General features: G+C 34.4%; 1 protein-coding gene across 3 annotated transcripts; it reads right to left on the reverse strand.

The window, feature by feature from the left end:
• Positions 1–1,343: 1,343 nt before the first annotated feature.
• LOC122292326 (CBL-interacting serine/threonine-protein kinase 10) lies at positions 1,344–4,076 on the reverse strand. 3 transcript variants are annotated; one of them, XM_043100610.1, is made up of 2 exons: positions 3,924–4,076; positions 1,344–3,308 (listed from the first exon to the last, which is right to left on the reverse strand). In XM_043100610.1, exon 2 carries the CDS (start codon positions 2,931–2,933, stop codon positions 1,554–1,556), a length of 1,380 nt encoding a protein of 459 aa, XP_042956544.1. In that variant the 5' UTR covers positions 2,934–3,308; positions 3,924–4,076; the 3' UTR covers positions 1,344–1,553. The 3 variants fall into 3 exon arrangements, with proteins under 3 accessions (XP_042956544.1, XP_042956546.1, XP_042956545.1); XM_043100612.1 differs by having other exon boundaries at positions 1,344–3,295; positions 3,924–4,026; XM_043100611.1 differs by lacking the exon at positions 3,924–4,076 and adding an exon at positions 3,587–3,742.
• Between the last annotated feature and the right edge of the window lie 14,716 nt (positions 4,077–18,792).

Raw genomic sequence — 18,792 nt, forward strand, 5'->3', positions numbered from 1 at the left:
TTCCTTGCTTTATTTCTCGACCATAAGAATAAATGAGGGTCCCCGTTCTTTGGAGAAAATTCTTATCAAAGCCAGGTGGGTATTTGCCCTTTTGTCCGTTAGGGATTCACCACTATCGATAAAGCAAGGCTACAAGACCACAAATATTTTAAACCATGCACAAAAAGTAAAGTTTGAACTGCTTCTATCACTAGGACTGACTACAAAAACATGTGTGTGACACATCTGTTGGAAATATTTTTAAAATAATTAATTATATATTAAATTTATTAATAGTATTTTTGGGTTGATTTTGAAAGTAGTAAATTATTTTGGAAAGAGAGAAGATATGGAAAGTTTATAAGTTATGGTTTATAGTTATAATATTTTGGATCTTTATGCATGATACAAGCCTTTAAATGGCTTAGTGGTATTGAGGCTTTGGATTCAGCCATGGTGTACTGGGTTTGACTCACGCCTCCATCTAAGGATGGCAACACTTCACGCACCCAAAACGAGGACCGTGTGACACGAATTGGTGCCAGCCAGTTGGAAGAAAAACAACGTGACCATTGGACCAAGTCCAACTGACAACTGTTGCGTCTTATGGCAACAGACACAATATCTAAATGGCAAAGACCATTCAATTTCTTGTATATGTGTAAATTTGGTAGTCGTCATGTTCCATGGTTTTGCTACTAGAAGCATTCCTCGAATATAGGGAATGGACAAAAATGGGGATGAAAGAACTAAGAATTTGGTTACGCAGTGAGCTAAGAGATCAAAGATTCAGCCTGTCAAAGGAAAATGATCAACTGGCAACCATTTTACGATCCTATAGGAAATTGAGGATAACTTTGCAAAATTGATATTCATTTTTAATGAAGTGACATGATTGCATTGGTTGATTTAAAATGGGCTAAAAATAGTTGTAGTTGTATCATTACTTGCTGTCAAGATAGGGCCAATAACTAATACAAAAATAGCAATTAAATAAGTACGGGTAGCTTCTAAGGATGATGCTCATAATCAGATCATAACTTGCGATGTTGTTCTACTTGCATCATTGTGAACAATATCACACTAGCTACCAACTGTTTGTGCCTAAACTAGGATGAGTATATGGTGATATATGATAAATGACACCTCTAATACACCCGCTATTCATCTATCTAAATTTTGAAGAAGCCTTAATTAATAAGAAAATCCAATAATAAAGGCATACGTTGGCTCATATCAAGACCTTTGAATATGATCGTGATCCTTTCAAGGTATCTTGATATCACCAGGTTTAAAACCATGGAAAACCGAATTGAAACAAATCAATGAAACATGATTGTGAGTAAAACAATCGGAGAAGAACATGAAAAACAATACCAGAAAATTGCATTTGATGTTTTTGTGTGTCTTTTGGGGGAAAAAAAAAAAAGTAATCAAGCATATACAACAAACACCGCAAATATATAGAGTTAGGGAGAACAACACTCACAAGGACAAATACAACAGCAAAAAAAAGGCAGATTATCAATAAAAAATCAAGCATAAGATGCCATGGGAAATCTGGCAATGTGTTTTCATTGTTCTTGTTGCTGATGCTGCTCCTGCTGTTGTTGCTGCTGCTGCTGTGGCTGCTGCAGCTCTGGCAGTTGCTGCTGTTGCTCACCTTGCCATACCCAAACAATATCTCTTAGAGCAGGCTTTATATTCTCTTTCACTATTTGCTGATATTCTATGGTATCTCCATTTGCTTTCTTAACCTCCACCAAATGAAAAGATGGAGTGACCTCAAAGATCTCTGCATCAATGGACAATATCCCCTTCCTACCTTCCCTCATTCCCTCCAACTTTAACAAACCTGCCTCCTTCTTCATCACTTTCATCCTCAGATGCTTAGCAATTTCTTCCAGCTTAGAGATGATGACTGAGGCAGGTTTTCTGGAAGTAAACCTTTCTTCTCTCCTTTGACAATCTACTTCAAATAAGCCAGAAAGATCAAACCCAGCTGATAGGGAAATGATATCAAAAGCATTCAAGCTTGAAGGTCTAGCTGACTCTTGCTTTGAGTCAGCAGTCATACTGCTATTCTCACAGGGACCAGAAGCATTCAGATCTGAAGGAGATACAGATTTAATAAGTTTAGAGTTCAGTCCTTTTCTGAGCCATGAACTTTCCTTGATCTTTTCTATGGAAGCCCTAGTACTGGGGTTTGGATCCAACATCTTCATCAGCAGCCTGCGCACTTCTGGTGGGAACCAATTAGGGCACCTATATTCTGCTTTTCCAATCTTCCGATACATCTCCATCAAATTTGAATCATGAAACGGGAGATAACCAGCCAAAAGGACATAGAGAACCACTCCACAAGACCAAATATCAGCTTTGGCCCCATCGTAGCCTTTCCTGTTAATGACCTCAGGAGCGACATATGCAGGAGTGCCACAGGTGGTATGGAGTAGCCCATCTTGGCGCTTGGAGTCAGCAAGGGCACTTAACCCAAAATCAGAGACTTTTAGATCCTCGTTTTCATCCAGTAATAGATTCTCTGGCTTTATATCTCGATGATAAACACCCCGACTGTGACAGAAATCAACGGCATCAATTAGCTGCCTAAAATATTTTCGTGCAACATCCTCCTTTAGCCTTCCTTTAGCCACCTTATTAAACAGTTCACCCCCTTTGGCATATTCCATGACAAAGTAAATCTTGGTCTTGGTGGCCATGACCTCATAGAGGTGTATGATATAGGGGTGTCTAACCAGTCTCATAACAGATATTTCTCGCTTGATCTGATCAATGAGCCCAACCTTCAACACCTTTTCTTTGTCTATTACCTTAATGGCCACGCTTTGATTATTTCTTATACTCCTCGCATAATAAACCTTCGCAAAAGTGCCTTGGCCTAGTAATCTCCCTAATTCATATCTTTGCATCAACACCTTCGAGTTATTTTCCATCGAAAACTATACTAATGCAAAACAAAACCACAATATTTACTCCTGCCAACACAAGTAATCTAAAGTACAGGGCAGGAAGTATATTAGTATTATAAGCACTCAACCATCTTCACAAAGATCAACAACAGGCATTCTACCATGGCAAGTAGGCCCATATTGCTTTTGGGAACAACGAGCATATGAACTTCTATTTCCACATCCTGTCTCACCAAGAACAAAAAAGGATTTCTCTAGTAATTTGACAATCTCCTTGACTTCAGAGACAGAATTCCAAATCGTGATGCACATCTTTCAGCATTCCCCAGGTTCTCCCTTTACACAGAAGATCGTCTAGAGCATGGCTGAAAGCGTACCTGCAGGACCTTCAGTAGAAAACTGAAAAATTCAGCACAAAATCAACGTCAGTTAACTTCAAAACTCCCGACCAAGAGAGAAAAAAATGCAGAAACACGAACAAGAACAACAACCTTCAGACGCTCTTCAAAGAAGATAATAGACAGCACTAACACGCTAAATCCAAACTAACAAATAAACCTAATCTAAAAATTGACCATATAACTTAATAATGAAAGAACAAGATACCACAAAAATTCTGAGAAAGCTGCCTCAAAGTTCATACTTAATAGTAGAGAAGATTTTGGATAGATTAATACCTATGGAAGAAGATGAAGAATCCCATTATGCTAAAACAAAAAACTACAAATCCAGATAAGAAAACATCGCGATGTAGTCGGCTACAACTCTTAACCACAAATTCCACAAAACAACAGTGATGACGACGACGATGATTTCTAAACACAGGTTGCGACCAATATAAATAAAAAAAAGAAGATATTTCAACAAATAAAATCCGTCGGACTAATCAGGAATGAACAGATGTTTGAATGAAAATAGATCATTTAAACAAAACCTACTTAAAAATTAAAAATAAAAACATTAAATTTTGATACAAGACGAAAATCCAAACTAAGGAGGAGGGAAGTGAATTACCTTTTAGTTCGAGAAGAGAGGCGCTCCCTGAGGATCCGAGAAAACCACCAGAAAGACATGATAAAGAGAGGATTTTGAAATGTCTTAAATTTGGGAGGTTTTTCATTACAAGCTAATTTAAGGCAATTGGAGATACTCCGATGTAGGCGCGCCCATTCTGAGATCCATGAGCTTCTTTAATTCTTGTTTTTAATATTCTTACATATTAGTTCTTCCGTCACGGTGACGACGCTCACAGCTGTCAGCTAGTGGTTGATTTTTCTATTTTTGAGTTCCAATGGTTGAGTTCTTAAGGCCTCGTTTGATTCAAAGAATTAGTTAAGATCAATTCAATTTAGTATAAGTTTAAACTAAATTTAATATCTAAATATTTAATTTTTAAATTATTAAACTTATTTCAATTTAAAACTTACTTATATGTGGGATTTATAACTTTTTTCAATTCAACATGTTTTTATATGTGAGACCCACAATAACTTTTTTTAATTTTTCATAAATAGTACTAAATTTATCTTAACATCTAAACATATTTAAATTTATTTTAGATGGATCCTATATAATTCACTCTATTTACTCAACTTATTACTATTCATAAAAAAACTTAGCTCAATATCTATACGTAACCTTAAGATATAGATTAGATAATGAAATTGTTTTAAATGAAAGTTAAAAATTGAATAAAATAATGTTAGAATATTATTTGTAATATTATTATTATTTTTGAATTTAAAAACCTTGAATCGTTTATTATATCTTGTGTAAAAATTTTAAAAAAATTATAATGATGAGAGGATATGAAATAATTTCTGTATCCAAATGGGCCTAGTATAAAATCAGAAAGTACGTGTAAGAGTAGAATTACATGTACATACAAATTTATTTGTAATTTGATGTACTAGATTCATTTTATCATTTTCTTTTTAAATTTTATATTTTAATTTTAAAATTTTTCAGGATATGAATAACGTGTCATTTCATTAGTCTCTAATTAACCTTTTTAATGAAGCAGCAATTTTCGTGCAGAACCATGTGTCAATCAATTGGAAGTTAATGTGCGACAGTTTAATTTTATATAGGTCATCTATACAATATAGGAATAACGAAATAACCAAGAATTTGCATGTGCAATAACGTTTCAACTGATTATTGTTAGGCACTAGAGCAGTTTTCTGTGAAGGAAAGGAAAATTACCACAATCCTAGAGATTTAGATAAAACTAAAGGGGCAATCTATGTTTTGTCAATTATTTCATTATGTTATGGTATAAATTTAATTTATCATATATACTATTTTTAAGAATAATGTTATGCTCCACATTATCATTCTGGTCATTATGTAAAATGTGAAAAAAAATTTCACTTTTGGATGATTTTTTACTTTTTTAAAGAAAAAATATAAAGATGATGGGCAATGGCACCTCATCATAGTATGATATGAGAGTAGTGTATAAAATTTTTCTATTTTCAAAGGAGAAATTTGATCCTATCAAATCATATCACATACTCTTAAGTGATCTTATGTTAACTATCTATAAGTTTTTTTTTTAGTGGAAATAGACTTTATTTCATTCAATGAACCGAAGTTATAACTGTGAATTATCAATACAAGAAAATCCAAACTATAAGTCAAATTACACATTTGCTCTGGAGCATTCTCACACATATAGTGGCGGACATTGTCTTAACTTCTCAATAACCCTCTCCTAACAAAGAGAGAACGCTTTGTATAAATAGAACTGAATAGCCCCCTTCATCCTCTCAGGGAGGTAGAATACGGAAAATTGCTTCTATGGACACAAAGTCTAATAGCCTATTTCTACATTATTAATAACGAAATAACAAAAACTACATTATAAAACACAAAAAAAATAACAGAGCCACAAGGACCAGCATGAGCTCAAGCGGCATGCCCATCGCAAACATCGGCCTCACGAGCCCGGACGGCATGAGCATCTAGCACGCACACGGACCACCAATAGCCTCCACTGCAGAGACTGGCCATATGACCATCGGTCGTAACATCTTCTGCCACTCTCGACCAACTCTTGCCCCAAAGTAGGTCTGATCTAGTAACTCATCACCTTACTTTGGGTCAAAACATGAAGAGAAAGAACATAAACACTCCAAAATTGGAGTAACAGACCACAAAATCGGCGGCAGTGCCGCGTGCAAGACACGCACCACTCTTGAAGAAAAGTCGATGATCAATCTTTGAAGTTCTAGAGTCAGAAGTTCCAGAAAAGCAGAGCGTTGCATTGGCAGAATGCTCCTCGGTGGCACATGAGGGCCACACGCCGACAAGCTCCGAAACTTCCTCTTGCACGTGTAGGCTATGCTCTACTCTAAATGGCACTGCGTTCAGTGGTCTTGAAGATTGGCGGCTAAGCAACATCTAGGTGGGGTACATATTAACGGTTGGCAGCTAGAAAGACCCGAACGACGATCTTTTTTTATTTGTCTAAAAACACACAAAAAAAAAATTAAAAAACACTAGAAGAAACTACAGAGGAGAAGTGAGGGGGAAGGAAAGGGAGGGGGAGCCGAAGCTCTCCCACCCCCTTTAGCCAGATCTGAAACTTGGGAGATCTGAAACTTGGGAGAGTGGGAGAGTTTAGAGAGAAGGGAGAGAGATTTTAGAAAGGGGGGCCAAATCGATTCTTCTGTACTATCTATAAGTTTGTATACATATACTCAGAATAGCAAATTAGATGAATGAATGAGAGCATAAGAAATTTAGTCTAATCTAAGAACAACAGTGGTACCATTTCATTTTGATCTTGGTTAAAAAATGTAGATGGAAAGATAACAAACAATTATGAAAATAAGAAGAAAAATATTTTAAAAAATAAAATGAGAAAAATTGGAAAAATATATATTTAAAAAACTTAAAATGAAAGGGTAAAAAAGAAAAGAAAAAAGAAAAGCAAATATCCCTTAGTGGGCCACTCAAATATGAGCAACCTAGATGTGACCTTCAGATTAGGAAAACCCTTAGGTGGCGAACCAACACCAATGGCCCTTAGCCACCTAAACGCGCGTGACGGGCCGAGGTGGCTCATATCTGTGATTTTATTTTTTAAAAATGATATTTTTCTAGTTTGTGAATAACCCACTTGGTTGCCTAGGTCATTGAAGTTTTTGTTTGGAAAACACTATTTTGCCGCCTGGGGTTGACCGATAGGGTTGACCGCTGGGAAAAAAAATATATATATATATTTTTTATTTAGTGATTAAGAAAGTGATTTTAAATATATTAATGTATTTTTTTTTACTTAATAATTAAGAAAGTGATTAAAAAAATATGAAATAAAAAAAAAAAAAAAATTTACACTGGGCGGTAAAGCCCAGCGGTAAAGGTGAGGCGGCAGAGTAGCCTCACCCTTTTTGTTTTGTATTTTAAGAAAATATAATAGATCCGCCAGATCAAGCCACCATTGCTAGCAAACTGTTGACTAAATACCGTACCAACAGTTTGATAGCAACCAATTACATTTGATCTTCAACAAGATGTTCCAATTCTAGAAGGACACGTGGGTGCAGCCCACGTTAATAAATAAAAAATAAAAAATTCAAAGTAATTAAAGCCAATGTGCGAGCTCTGATGATTTTAATTGTGATATAAGTAGTCCTTTAATTTAAAAGTCATAAGAGTCACTGGCCATAGAATGGCTAGCTAGTCATGAATATCCTACATCTTCGTCTCTTAGATGCTTGACAATATTTTACAAAAAACTAAGTCATAGGCGCACGTTAATATATAATAGAGATCATCGATCTACATGCAGCTACCCAGATACGATCTCAACTAAGAATCAGCAAAGTCTTCATTATATTTAGGGTCTCTCAGCCTCATCAAGCTGCACTCAGCAGAAATGCCTACAACTAGCTCGGATTTTCCTCCAAAATCCCTCCAAACCAAGCAGAAAGATTGCAGGTTCTTCTCCAAGAACCATTCCAGGGAGTTCTCCAGACAAAAATCTTTCGAAGATTATCAAGGAGGGGCATCTGCTTCTGTTCCCTTCGCATGGGAATCTCAACCAGGAACTCCAAAGCTCCAGTTCCGCCAAGCTGGTACTGCTACTGATCTCCCTTCTGATCTCACACCTCCTCCTTCCTCCTATTCCAGTACTGCCACGAAAAGACCCATTAAAAAGAACTCGAGGCCTAGTAATCTTTTGCGTAGAATCTTCCCTTCAAGGAAATCACGAGATCTTCCATTTTCGCCGGCTTCTTCATCATCGTCGTCGTCTTCATCATTTAAATCTTCGTCATTGTCGCAGTCCTTCTACTCAGTGCCATCTTCTCCAGCGCTGAACTCTCATCGACGGGGTGATCGAATGTCAAGTAGCTCAAGACTGTCATTTGATTTGAGGATGGACGAGAAAAATCAGCACGAATATGATGATGATCGGGTGCCCATTTCAACTTTGTGCTTTAGTCGTGGATCAGTGAATGATAGGTCCAGAGGTTGCTATTCATCCATTATCAAGGTATTGCTTAAAGAATATGAATAAATAAAATGGGGTTTATGCTGCATGATCTGTTATTGAAGCGCTCTTGGTTATTTCTTTCCAACAAGCTCATGCAGATTGTACAACGTGTGGATCTTAGCTTGTCCCTGTACTGATTCTTAATCTGATCATCGAAATATATATATATATATATATATATATATATATATATATATATATTTATTTATATGTATGCATATTACTATATTAATCGAGCTGCTATATGTTATGAGTTTCTGATCATATATACGTATAGGATGATGATCTTAAAGATAATATGGCCAGGAAAGTGCCTCTTAATTCTGATCAATTGCTTCTCTTTCTTTCTATGCTTTTGTTTTTCCTTTCTCTTTGTTAATTAGCTTCTTATTTGTCAACTGTATAGATATAGTACCATAAATTTAGCTACACGTACAGGTTAATTTCCTCAAACCTATCTGATTGAAGATTTAAAAGTGCACATTTTTTTCCTTTATAGTTAAAGAAGACAGAAATTAGTACATGATGCATAAATGCATGCTTGCTTAATTTCGAAGGTATTATGACCAGGAACAGTACCCTTTCTAGTATCGAAAATCTTATGTACGTATAATCATTTTTATAGTTATTGTGCACTCCATTGATCTGATTGATCGTGTCACTTTTTTTTAATATAAAATAATTATTTTCAAACTGGAATAGAGTTCGGATCACCAATTAAAATATATAACTAATTACATAAAAATATTAATGTTTATGTGAATGATGGCAATATCTCTCTCTCCATTAATGGTACCTCCATGCTCTTCTCTTTTACTTTGTTAAGCATTGATCATCATGATTAGAATATTAGAAAAATATATACTAATCTTTATCCTATATATATATATTTATGAACATGAGAGATCCTACCGAGATGATCACATTAATGGAATTTCACCGGTAAATACGTTTAAGAGAGAGATGCTATATATATAATGTTTTTTTTCCCCAACAGATCCATATATAAGATAATATTGTTTATGAAATTGTCGGCTTGCAGCTCCAATTTTTAATTTGTGGGTCCTGTCTTAGGACTGCATGCAATTTTGAAAATAAAAATTATATGTATATTTATTTTTATATTTGTTTTTAAGTATTTTTTTTATATATTTTACTAATGTGATTGATTATATTTAAAAAAAATTAATATAACAAATCACTTTAATATATATAATATGTAAAAAATATACAAAAATAACTATACATAACATCATTCTTTTAGAAAAAGTTTGGATATCTTTCTCGATACCAGACATTTGTAATTTAAATTGGAAACATTCAGGTTGACTTCAATATTAATATGTTCAATTATTTATATAAATATTAATAGAATTGAGGGCAGCTGTGATCCATTATTGTTTTATAATCTTAGAATATATACATGTATATATATATAAACTAAGTAAGAAGCACGTGCAAAACACATTTATCTAATTGAGTTAAACAAGTTTTTTACAAAAATAATATGATTTTTTTTAAAAAAATTGGATTAATAAATAATTTAATGCATATAGACAAAAAATTAAATTTTAACAAATAATTTTAGATAATAATAGATCGTTAAGTATAATAATTATATATCTAGATATATTAGAAAACAAAAAAATTAGTTCAAAATTAAAGTCAAGATACATTAGAATAATATAGACAAATATTATGAAAGGAAAAAGTGTGAGAGGATGGATTTCATGGAGTAGGTAGAGAGGCAAACATCATAAAATGAGAATGAGGTTCGAGATGAGATTAGAGAGGGAATCGAGAATTAGAGAGATGTAGAAAAAATTAATTGTATTTTTAAAATAAGAAAGTAATGGACTTAATTATAATATAAACAGATTTAACAGAAAAACAAGAAAAATTATGGTAGCATTAATTAGATAGTCACTTATTATAAATATATATATATATATATATATATATATATATATATATATATATATATATATATATATATATATATATATATATATAATATATTAGTGTCACGATCGAAGACCTCTCTTTCGGTCAGTGAATTAATCTATTTATTTTTCTGCATTTTTATTTGCTTTAAATATATATATGTAAGTTAAAACAGACGGTGGAGATAGATCATGGGTTCCGCTTGATCGGGATGACAAATATTTCATTAATTCAAGAAGGTACTGTTGCATGGTCTGGGCTTGAGCTGGGATACGAGCATTAATAACATCTTTATAACCCTAGTGGGCCGTCTACTTCGCTCATTAGGCCCGTAATCAAGTTTATAATTTCTCGTAAAAAATAAAATAAAAATAAACGAATTACAAATATATATGGTACTAGTACTGGTGATTAACTATATTTAACTATAAGAGGGCTCCTTATGAACGAATGACTTGATTGATCTTATGAGAGATCCAAAAGAGACCAAATAAACGAGCTACCTACTAATTAATTTTGTATTTTGCTACCACCCCACCGTGGTCTGCTAATATATGCGTAATCTTAAATAGACCTAATCTCTAACTTTAAATTTAATTGAGACACTTTTATTTTTTCTCAAGCTAGGCGTGTGGGATGTTTTAGCTCTTATATTAATATCACATCTCTCCTTTTTAATTTTTCTTGCACCTATGCTACTTTGGCAGTGCTTGAAATATATAATATAATAGTAGGGGGTTCCTAGTCATGATATACAACTTTCAAATAGATAATTTTCAGAATGGAGTGCCAACTGGTGTTATAGTACCCGTATTCTCTCCAAAATGTACTTGAGGTGCCTTACAAGGCACTACCTAAGAAATGGTTCGATCAGTTGGTTAGCATGGATTGAATACAGCCGTAACACTAGTTGACACTCCATTTTGGAAAGGCCCCCATTGAAGTCATATATGGTTGGAAACTCCCTACTCTCGGCCTGTCATATCTTCCAAGCACCGCAAGGTAGCATTAATGGAAGAAGATCTAAAACAGAGAGATGTGACACTATGAGAGCTAAAATACCATTTACGCGGCCTAGCCCAAAAGAGAATGAAGAAAGTGTATGATAAGCATTATCGAGAGGTCGAATTAATTCCCTAAGTGGGTCTAGAAATTGACTGGGATATATGGCATCGGGCATACACCCTTGAACCAATTCTTCTCAGGTAATGTCCTGTTCCTTTTGATAGAGAAGTTAATACCACAATTGTGTCTTGTCCTCTAAATGGAAAGATGAACTAATGATCTGATCGTGATCCGTTGGAGTGCCATGATAACGAAAGAACTGCTTTGCCCTGCATGCAAACCCGGCCAATTTGTGGGGTTGTATTCTCAGTTATATAGTTGGAAATCAAGGCATGAAGATTTGAAGCTGAGACTAAGGTAGCCTAATTAGGCCTTGTTTGGTTTCATAAATAAGATGAGATGAAAGTTGCATGAATAAAATATTGTTGAAAAATAAATTTTAAATATTATTTTTATTTTAAAATTTGAAAAAGATAAATTGTTTTTTATATTTTATTTAAAAATTTAAAAAAATTGTAATGATTAGATGATCAGATCATGAGATAGTTTGTGAAAACAAACTAAGCCTAAATTATCTAATCGGGTGGTGTCAGGTGTGAGAACCTTGAGAAGATTCGCCCTGCTCAATTTGAGAGCATTAATCCTGGGTGGAGATCAATGACTGAAAGATTTTAGTGAGTTGGTCCATCAACTGCCATTGGTCATGCTCTAATTGTCGATCGAGCTCAACCCTCCATAGCCTATCTCTGATGCTAGGTCCCAACAGAGCACTTTTACTTTGGACCCATGTTTGACTATATTGAAGAGGAAAACGAAGAAAGAAGAAGATCAGATTACGGGGGCCTGCTTTGAGGTACCTGGTAGTACTTTTCTAATTTCATAAACATGAAATATGAGATAGATAATTATGGGAATGCTTTATTCCAAAGCAAATGGCACCTTATATAGATATAGATATGTACCCACATGCTTTACATGGAAATTATTTGACTTTAAATACCTTAATTATGACTCATATCCCACCACTTATTACTTTGATTGCTCGATCGATCATATCAAAATTAGATCTTATTCCATAACAAAACACGTGTTGATAACAAACTATCAACCAAAAGCACAAACATTTAGTATTTCAAAATTCAAATTCAATACCGAAATTATATTTGCAGTCATAAAAATTTAGAATGCACAAACGCTATATAATCATTTTGAAAAAAATGAATAAATATAGAACTCATATGAAAAAATTAATTTTTTCTTAGTGAACTCTACTATATTTTAAAAGAAATGTACAACGCTTATACAACTCATGATTGTACTCTAAATAATATATAAATACTAAGAGGATATATAAATACTTGAATTTGAAAGTGATAAATGCTGAGAAATCCATTGATCAATAGACTACCCTAAAATATCTGGAGGATCTTGATCGGACCAAAATCAGTACCGTGCATGTTCTACTTCCACGCTAACAGAAGTACGTACTCGTCATAGCTAGGAACATTAGACGTACAAAGCCTCGATCTAGTTTGCTTGTCTCCCTACACGGTACAGACACGGAACCATTAGCATCTCACGAATGTTTTCTTAAGTTCTAAACATAGAATTTATTTCTGGTCTGAATACGAAATTCCTTCCTTTTGCGGCTAATACCATGAATCCGTGATCACTATTTTTCTCTATTAATTCTTTTTGACGACATATTTAAATGTACTTATGACTGTTGGGAGTGTGAGTTCGCATATAATCTAATTATATTGTTCACATGAGCTAGGTACTGTCAATTTCTTCGCTCTCGATCAGTCTCAACATGCCATTAATGTGTACGGCTGACATCCTTGATTAATTGATCAAAGTTTTTTAATTACCCACATGGTCGGCCTTACAGCTAGCATATGTATCACCCCAGCGGCGGCCTGATCTATAAAAACAAAAGAATTTTTCCTTTTTCCTAATTTCTGCATATGGTATTTACTCAACCAACGTACGGTTAATTAGCAAAAGGTTCTTTAGCTGGCCGGCCAATGATCACATGCTTGAATATCAGACATCCATGCATGAATTTACCTTGGGCTTTGAGATTATATATATTATTGGTCTTGATGATCTGATCAATGATCTCATGCATGTTTAAGTCAACGAAATCAAGGGTACAGCGACTAATTAGCCCTGAAATACGGGTCAAAAAAGAATCCTTCTATTGACGTTCTTTTGTAATTTGGTGATTCGTGAATCGAAATGTACATATGAATCTGCGTGTATAGTTGAACATAGCCTGCCATTGGCATGAAACACGTTAAATATTCCTCTCGCTTTTAATGCAGTAATTGATGCTTGATAGCTCGGTAAAGCAAATTCTAACGTTATACTTGAAAAGGAGCCTTTTGCGAGATTGTCAGGGATCTATGTGTATATTCTACCATACGTAACCTTCCTAGGAAATGCTCATTCGGGTTAAATTAATTTTATTCAAATAAAATATTTAGAACTCGTACCTAGCTAGCCTTACTCAATTTTTAAAATATTTAAGCCATAAAATTGGCATCCCGAGGAACCTCAGGAAACTGAACCTCTCTCTCTCTCTCTCTCTCTCTATATATATATATATATATATCCCATTTCACCCAAGTACCTCGATCGATATATCGTGTGTGTGTGTGTCAGAAAGTTTTCCGAGCTAGCATTGGAGATTGATGGATCTATTTTCTTGCAATTTAAGGAAGTTTATTCGTAGTTTATAGAATCCCTCCAAAAATACGCTTTCTATAGGCCAGTTTCCCTCCTTTTCTTCACCTAACAAGATAGAGTTACAACTTACAACAAACTATACCGGCATTTTGAAGCTTAATCTAATAAATCAACTTAGCGCGCACTGGATAGCACATTTCAGAGCTGTTTCTTTCGACACGTACATTTGAAGTAAAGATCAGGCAACACCGTCAACAGATCAGGTCTAGATCACGGTGAAATTTCCAGTCTAGCAAGCAAACTCAAACGTGAAATCAGCCCAGAGGGAGGACCTCCATCTGGTTTAGACTAGATATGTTTGTTTTTTTTCAGTTTTTGTTTTTGGTTTTTCCGTTTAAAGTGTAACGAATCGACAATTTAATATTTTTTGAAGCCCAGAGACTACCACACGCCCCACCGCAAGATTTCCAAACCACTAATTTATTAGACAGACAGGAGAAGAATTTTGTCGAAAGGACAAGCAAGTGAGTCACATGCATGGGTCAAAGTTGTACATGTTCTCCACATGCCACCACACGAGGAGGCTCATGTAGCATCACTTGTGGTAGATCTAGGATCAAGGCCCTCAGCTTTTTTAGACTTGGTAGTTAACCATGCTCCTAGGGTGGCGCGTGGCCTTCACGCGCCTCCGACAGTATTTTTCTTTTAGTTTTAGTTTTTGGTTTTTTTCTAAGGTTAAAAATACGGATCTACAACTTTTCAAGCTATAATTCATTATTTTAATATGTAATTTATCTTTCTATTATTTCTTTTGTTTTAGGAAAGAAAAAAACATATTGTCTCTTGGATTTTTATTCATAAAGTGTGCCCTCATCTCTATCTTATATGTAATGTGGGGTTTTGTTTACTCTATCTTAGATAGAGCAATGCTTTCTCTCATACAGTTGGTCTATAGAAAGTTATACCATAGACAAAATCATGTCAATAATAAAAAAATTTGTGTACTAAAAAGCTATTAAAATTATTGTTGACTTACTGGTCAAAAATGTAATGTTTCATTATGAATGAATGGAGTTCGTTTTCCATTAAAAAAAATGTTTGAGCAAAATGCTGGGTTGTAAATAATGAATAATTGTGGATAAAATATGTATGCATGTGAGAGTATATTAAGAGCTCCGCTAGGTACAGTCGTGAATGGAAGTTGGCATGCAATTGTCTAATGCAAGTGTCACCTCACTGATAATGAGAAATTAAAATAAAATAAAATAAAAAGAAAATTGAATAAGAAGCAAGATCAGGCACAGTTTCAGCGAAAAAATCGATTCTAGCTCTCTGAAATCTAGACTTTTTTCCAATTTGGTTCGCAAACCACTTTCTTCTAGTTCTAATTTGCTTATTACATAGTCTGCAGATCTCTTCCAGTTTGCAAAACCAATTTCAATTATCCCAAACCCATTTCACAACTTTCTTCCAAGTTCCAGTTTACAAATATCTAGACCAATATGCAAATTTGTACACTTTTTTCCAGTTCCAGTTTCGACAATCATCTCTCTAGAAGCTTCTTTATTTTCCATTGCAAAAAAATATAAATATATGGCAACCATAACCATCTCTCCAGAAAAATATGTGGCAACCATTGCAGAAAATTAAAATATACAACAACCATTACTAAAAAATAAAAATATGTTTATGGAGATGGAGAGGACATCCCATGCGCAAGTTGTACCTATCCTCAAATATCTCATCTTTTTCTTATCCAGTTGTGGGAGAATTGGAAATGCTCAAAAATGTTTGAACAAAATAAAAATATATTTATTTCCTTATCTGTTTGATCTAGTGTCAGTTGTGGGAGACCGACATGAAGAGGGAGAGGGAGAGATTGAACGAGAAGAGGAGAGGGGGCATATATGGAAATTAAAGTGATGTGGGTCCACAATTGCACCACGGTTGCATAGGGCGATTGTTTTCGAATATTATTTGCTACTTTCATAAATATGTGTGCAAAATAATAGTCATAAAAACAAGATCACTGATCTACACCACATCCTGCATGAAGCTATGGATAATTGTAACTTTTCAACTACCTTTGACTTCTCTCTACACAAAAAAAAAAAAAAAAAAAAACCCATCTTTTTGATCAGTTTCGCTGAGAAGAAGGTGTGAGTCTCGGCTCTTCCTTCTCCATTTCATTTTCCTTTTCACTACCTATATGCATGTGAATATGCTTATAAGGTAGTTTTTTTTCTACAAGTTCAAATTTTTACAAATTTGCTACATTTCGACCATGGAAAGTCGATATGCACTCCACCAAAACGTTCCCCTGTTGCCGATCTACCGGGACAACGCGGAATTGTTCCCAAAATGTCAGTGAGTAGACCTCACATGTGGCTTGTTTCTGCATGTGGTCTTCACTCGCCTCCACCCCCAGGCAGCTTCGTCGGCTACACATGCCGCACCAGTAGATTCCCCTCCTTTCGATCCTTCAAATCGGCTCGACCCCACCTCCATCCCACCAGTGCGAGGCCTTCACACAGGTTGACTATCACTTTGCTGCAAATTTGCACTTCCGATGCTGGGGAATTTTTGCTTTCCCTAACCCGTACTCTTATTAAAGGGACTAAGGATTTATCTAAAAAATATCTCAAGACAACAAACTATAGTGCACTCGCTTACATCGTCTCCAGCGATGACTTACTTTTGTAACATCTCTTAAAATGGTACATTCTTTGTAGGGCTTGGGTTATGATCAAGAAATTGATCTCAAAACCCTTTTTTTTTTTTTTTCTTTTTCACTTCTTTTGCATTGTAGTTATTGTATTGGGATATTTGTTGGGAACCCCACACCCTAACATGTATCATATAAAGTTTGCTTCTTAAAAAATAAAATACACCACATCCTGCATGAATTTGACGATCTCCTGACGTTTGTAATATAATATGATATAACCTCATTAATAAGTATCCTTTAGAGCATTGGCATTGGTTTCATCAAAATTATTTTTAAAATTTGATAAAAAGTACAAGTTTTTCATAAATCTAAACCTTCCTATCTATAATTTCACATTGGATTAGCTATTGGATTCATCAAAATAATAATATAATATTATTTTTTTATAATAATATTTTTAATTTTTTTTTCATATTTTGCAATTACACTAACCATATTTACATTAATAATTTAATTTGATATTTAAATTATTGTTAATAGCCAATATTGTTACCAGATTAATAGCCAAAAAGCATCAATACCTTGAGAGAAAATTAACCAGACCATCAATATATATTTCTTAATATAGCCAACATTCAGATTAAATATTGCAGGTAAAAATTGACCATTTTGAAACCCAAACTCGCAGTCTGCTGCATATCTCCATAATCTTAGATTCAATGCAGAAATATAATGAGCTGATAAATAACCTTTCCAACATTCAGATTATGTACAAACATAAACACAAATGTTATTGAAGTAGCTACAGCAATATATCTTATTGATGAACACTCATCAAAATTTCACATGAGCTTCTTCTCTAAAGGCATTCGGAAACCATTCACACATTTATAGGGCAGCATTGAATAATCATGAGCTTAAGAAGTTAAAAGAAGCCTCATTTTCAATTACTCAAACTTTTGTCAGTACTCGTCAATCTTGTTTTCGCTGGCAAAATAGTTTCCAGTGATTTCTGGACAGCATAAATTGAAATCTTCTTTGTTAAGTTTAGAACCCATCCACTCAAAATCGACAAACTTCAAGTACAAAGATTGGAAGTTTCGAAACCCAAAATCAATTTCAGTCCAAAACTACAAAAACTACAGAAACATTATATATGCTAGAAAGATTACATATCAAGAACCGAGAAGAAAATAATGACAAGGATTTTCCATTTTGAAACAACACCCATGATCTGATCCATTATCACGGCTAGCCCACATGTCAAATCAGCTGAGACTTCTTGGTTCAAAGATTCAAAACTTCCAGTACCCAAAATAAATCTCAATCAAACAAACACAAATCCGAAGTAAACCAAGACTTCACGATCAAGAAAAATTGGAGAAACCAAATTCACAATATTTTCAGCTTTAGCTTCAAAGTAAAATCAAAACACAATCAACATACAAATTTAAACTGGAACTATTGCATACATTAGCTAATACTATTTACCAGAAACCTAGCCGAAAAGAGAAACAAGAAACAACACCATACTGTTTACCAAGAATTTTAGGGCCTCTGACATCAGAGATGAACAACAAAAGCCCAAGCCTTTAAATTCCCAATTTGAAAGAAACCTGTTTTCTGCAACCAATTTGATTTTCGTGTGAAGAATCAAAGAGAGACCAGAAGGTTAGGGTGCACTGTGAAGAACCAGAAAGGGAGAAAAGGGGAGAGAACACACGGGGAGGGGAAGGAAATAGCGGTTGGGAATTAAAATATAGTAAAATAATCGGTTGATGAGTGTATAGTAACCCTTCAAATTTGAAGAAAAACTTAGAAATCCTGTAACTCAAAACTCTCAATTTTTCATTTGCTGAGACCAATGCAGTTGTAATTTATACAAATTTATCATTTTATACATTTGGCTTGACTTTTGATGAAGCCAATGTCAATGCTTTTAGGATTGAAATACTTCTATATGACTAGTACAGCCTTTTCTTTTTCCTCTTCTGCATGGCTCTGAGACAACT

The sequence above is a fragment of the Carya illinoinensis genome, chromosome 13 (assembly GCF_018687715.1).
Source record: "Carya illinoinensis cultivar Pawnee chromosome 13, C.illinoinensisPawnee_v1, whole genome shotgun sequence".
Classification (NCBI taxonomy): domain Eukaryota; kingdom Viridiplantae; phylum Streptophyta; class Magnoliopsida; order Fagales; family Juglandaceae; genus Carya; species Carya illinoinensis.

Bases quoted from the DNA above. Each gene is read 5' to 3' on its own strand.
- LOC122292326 (XM_043100610.1), bottom strand. From the start codon at position 2,933: ATGGAAAATAACTCGAAGGTGTTGATGCAAAGATATGAATTAGGGAGA.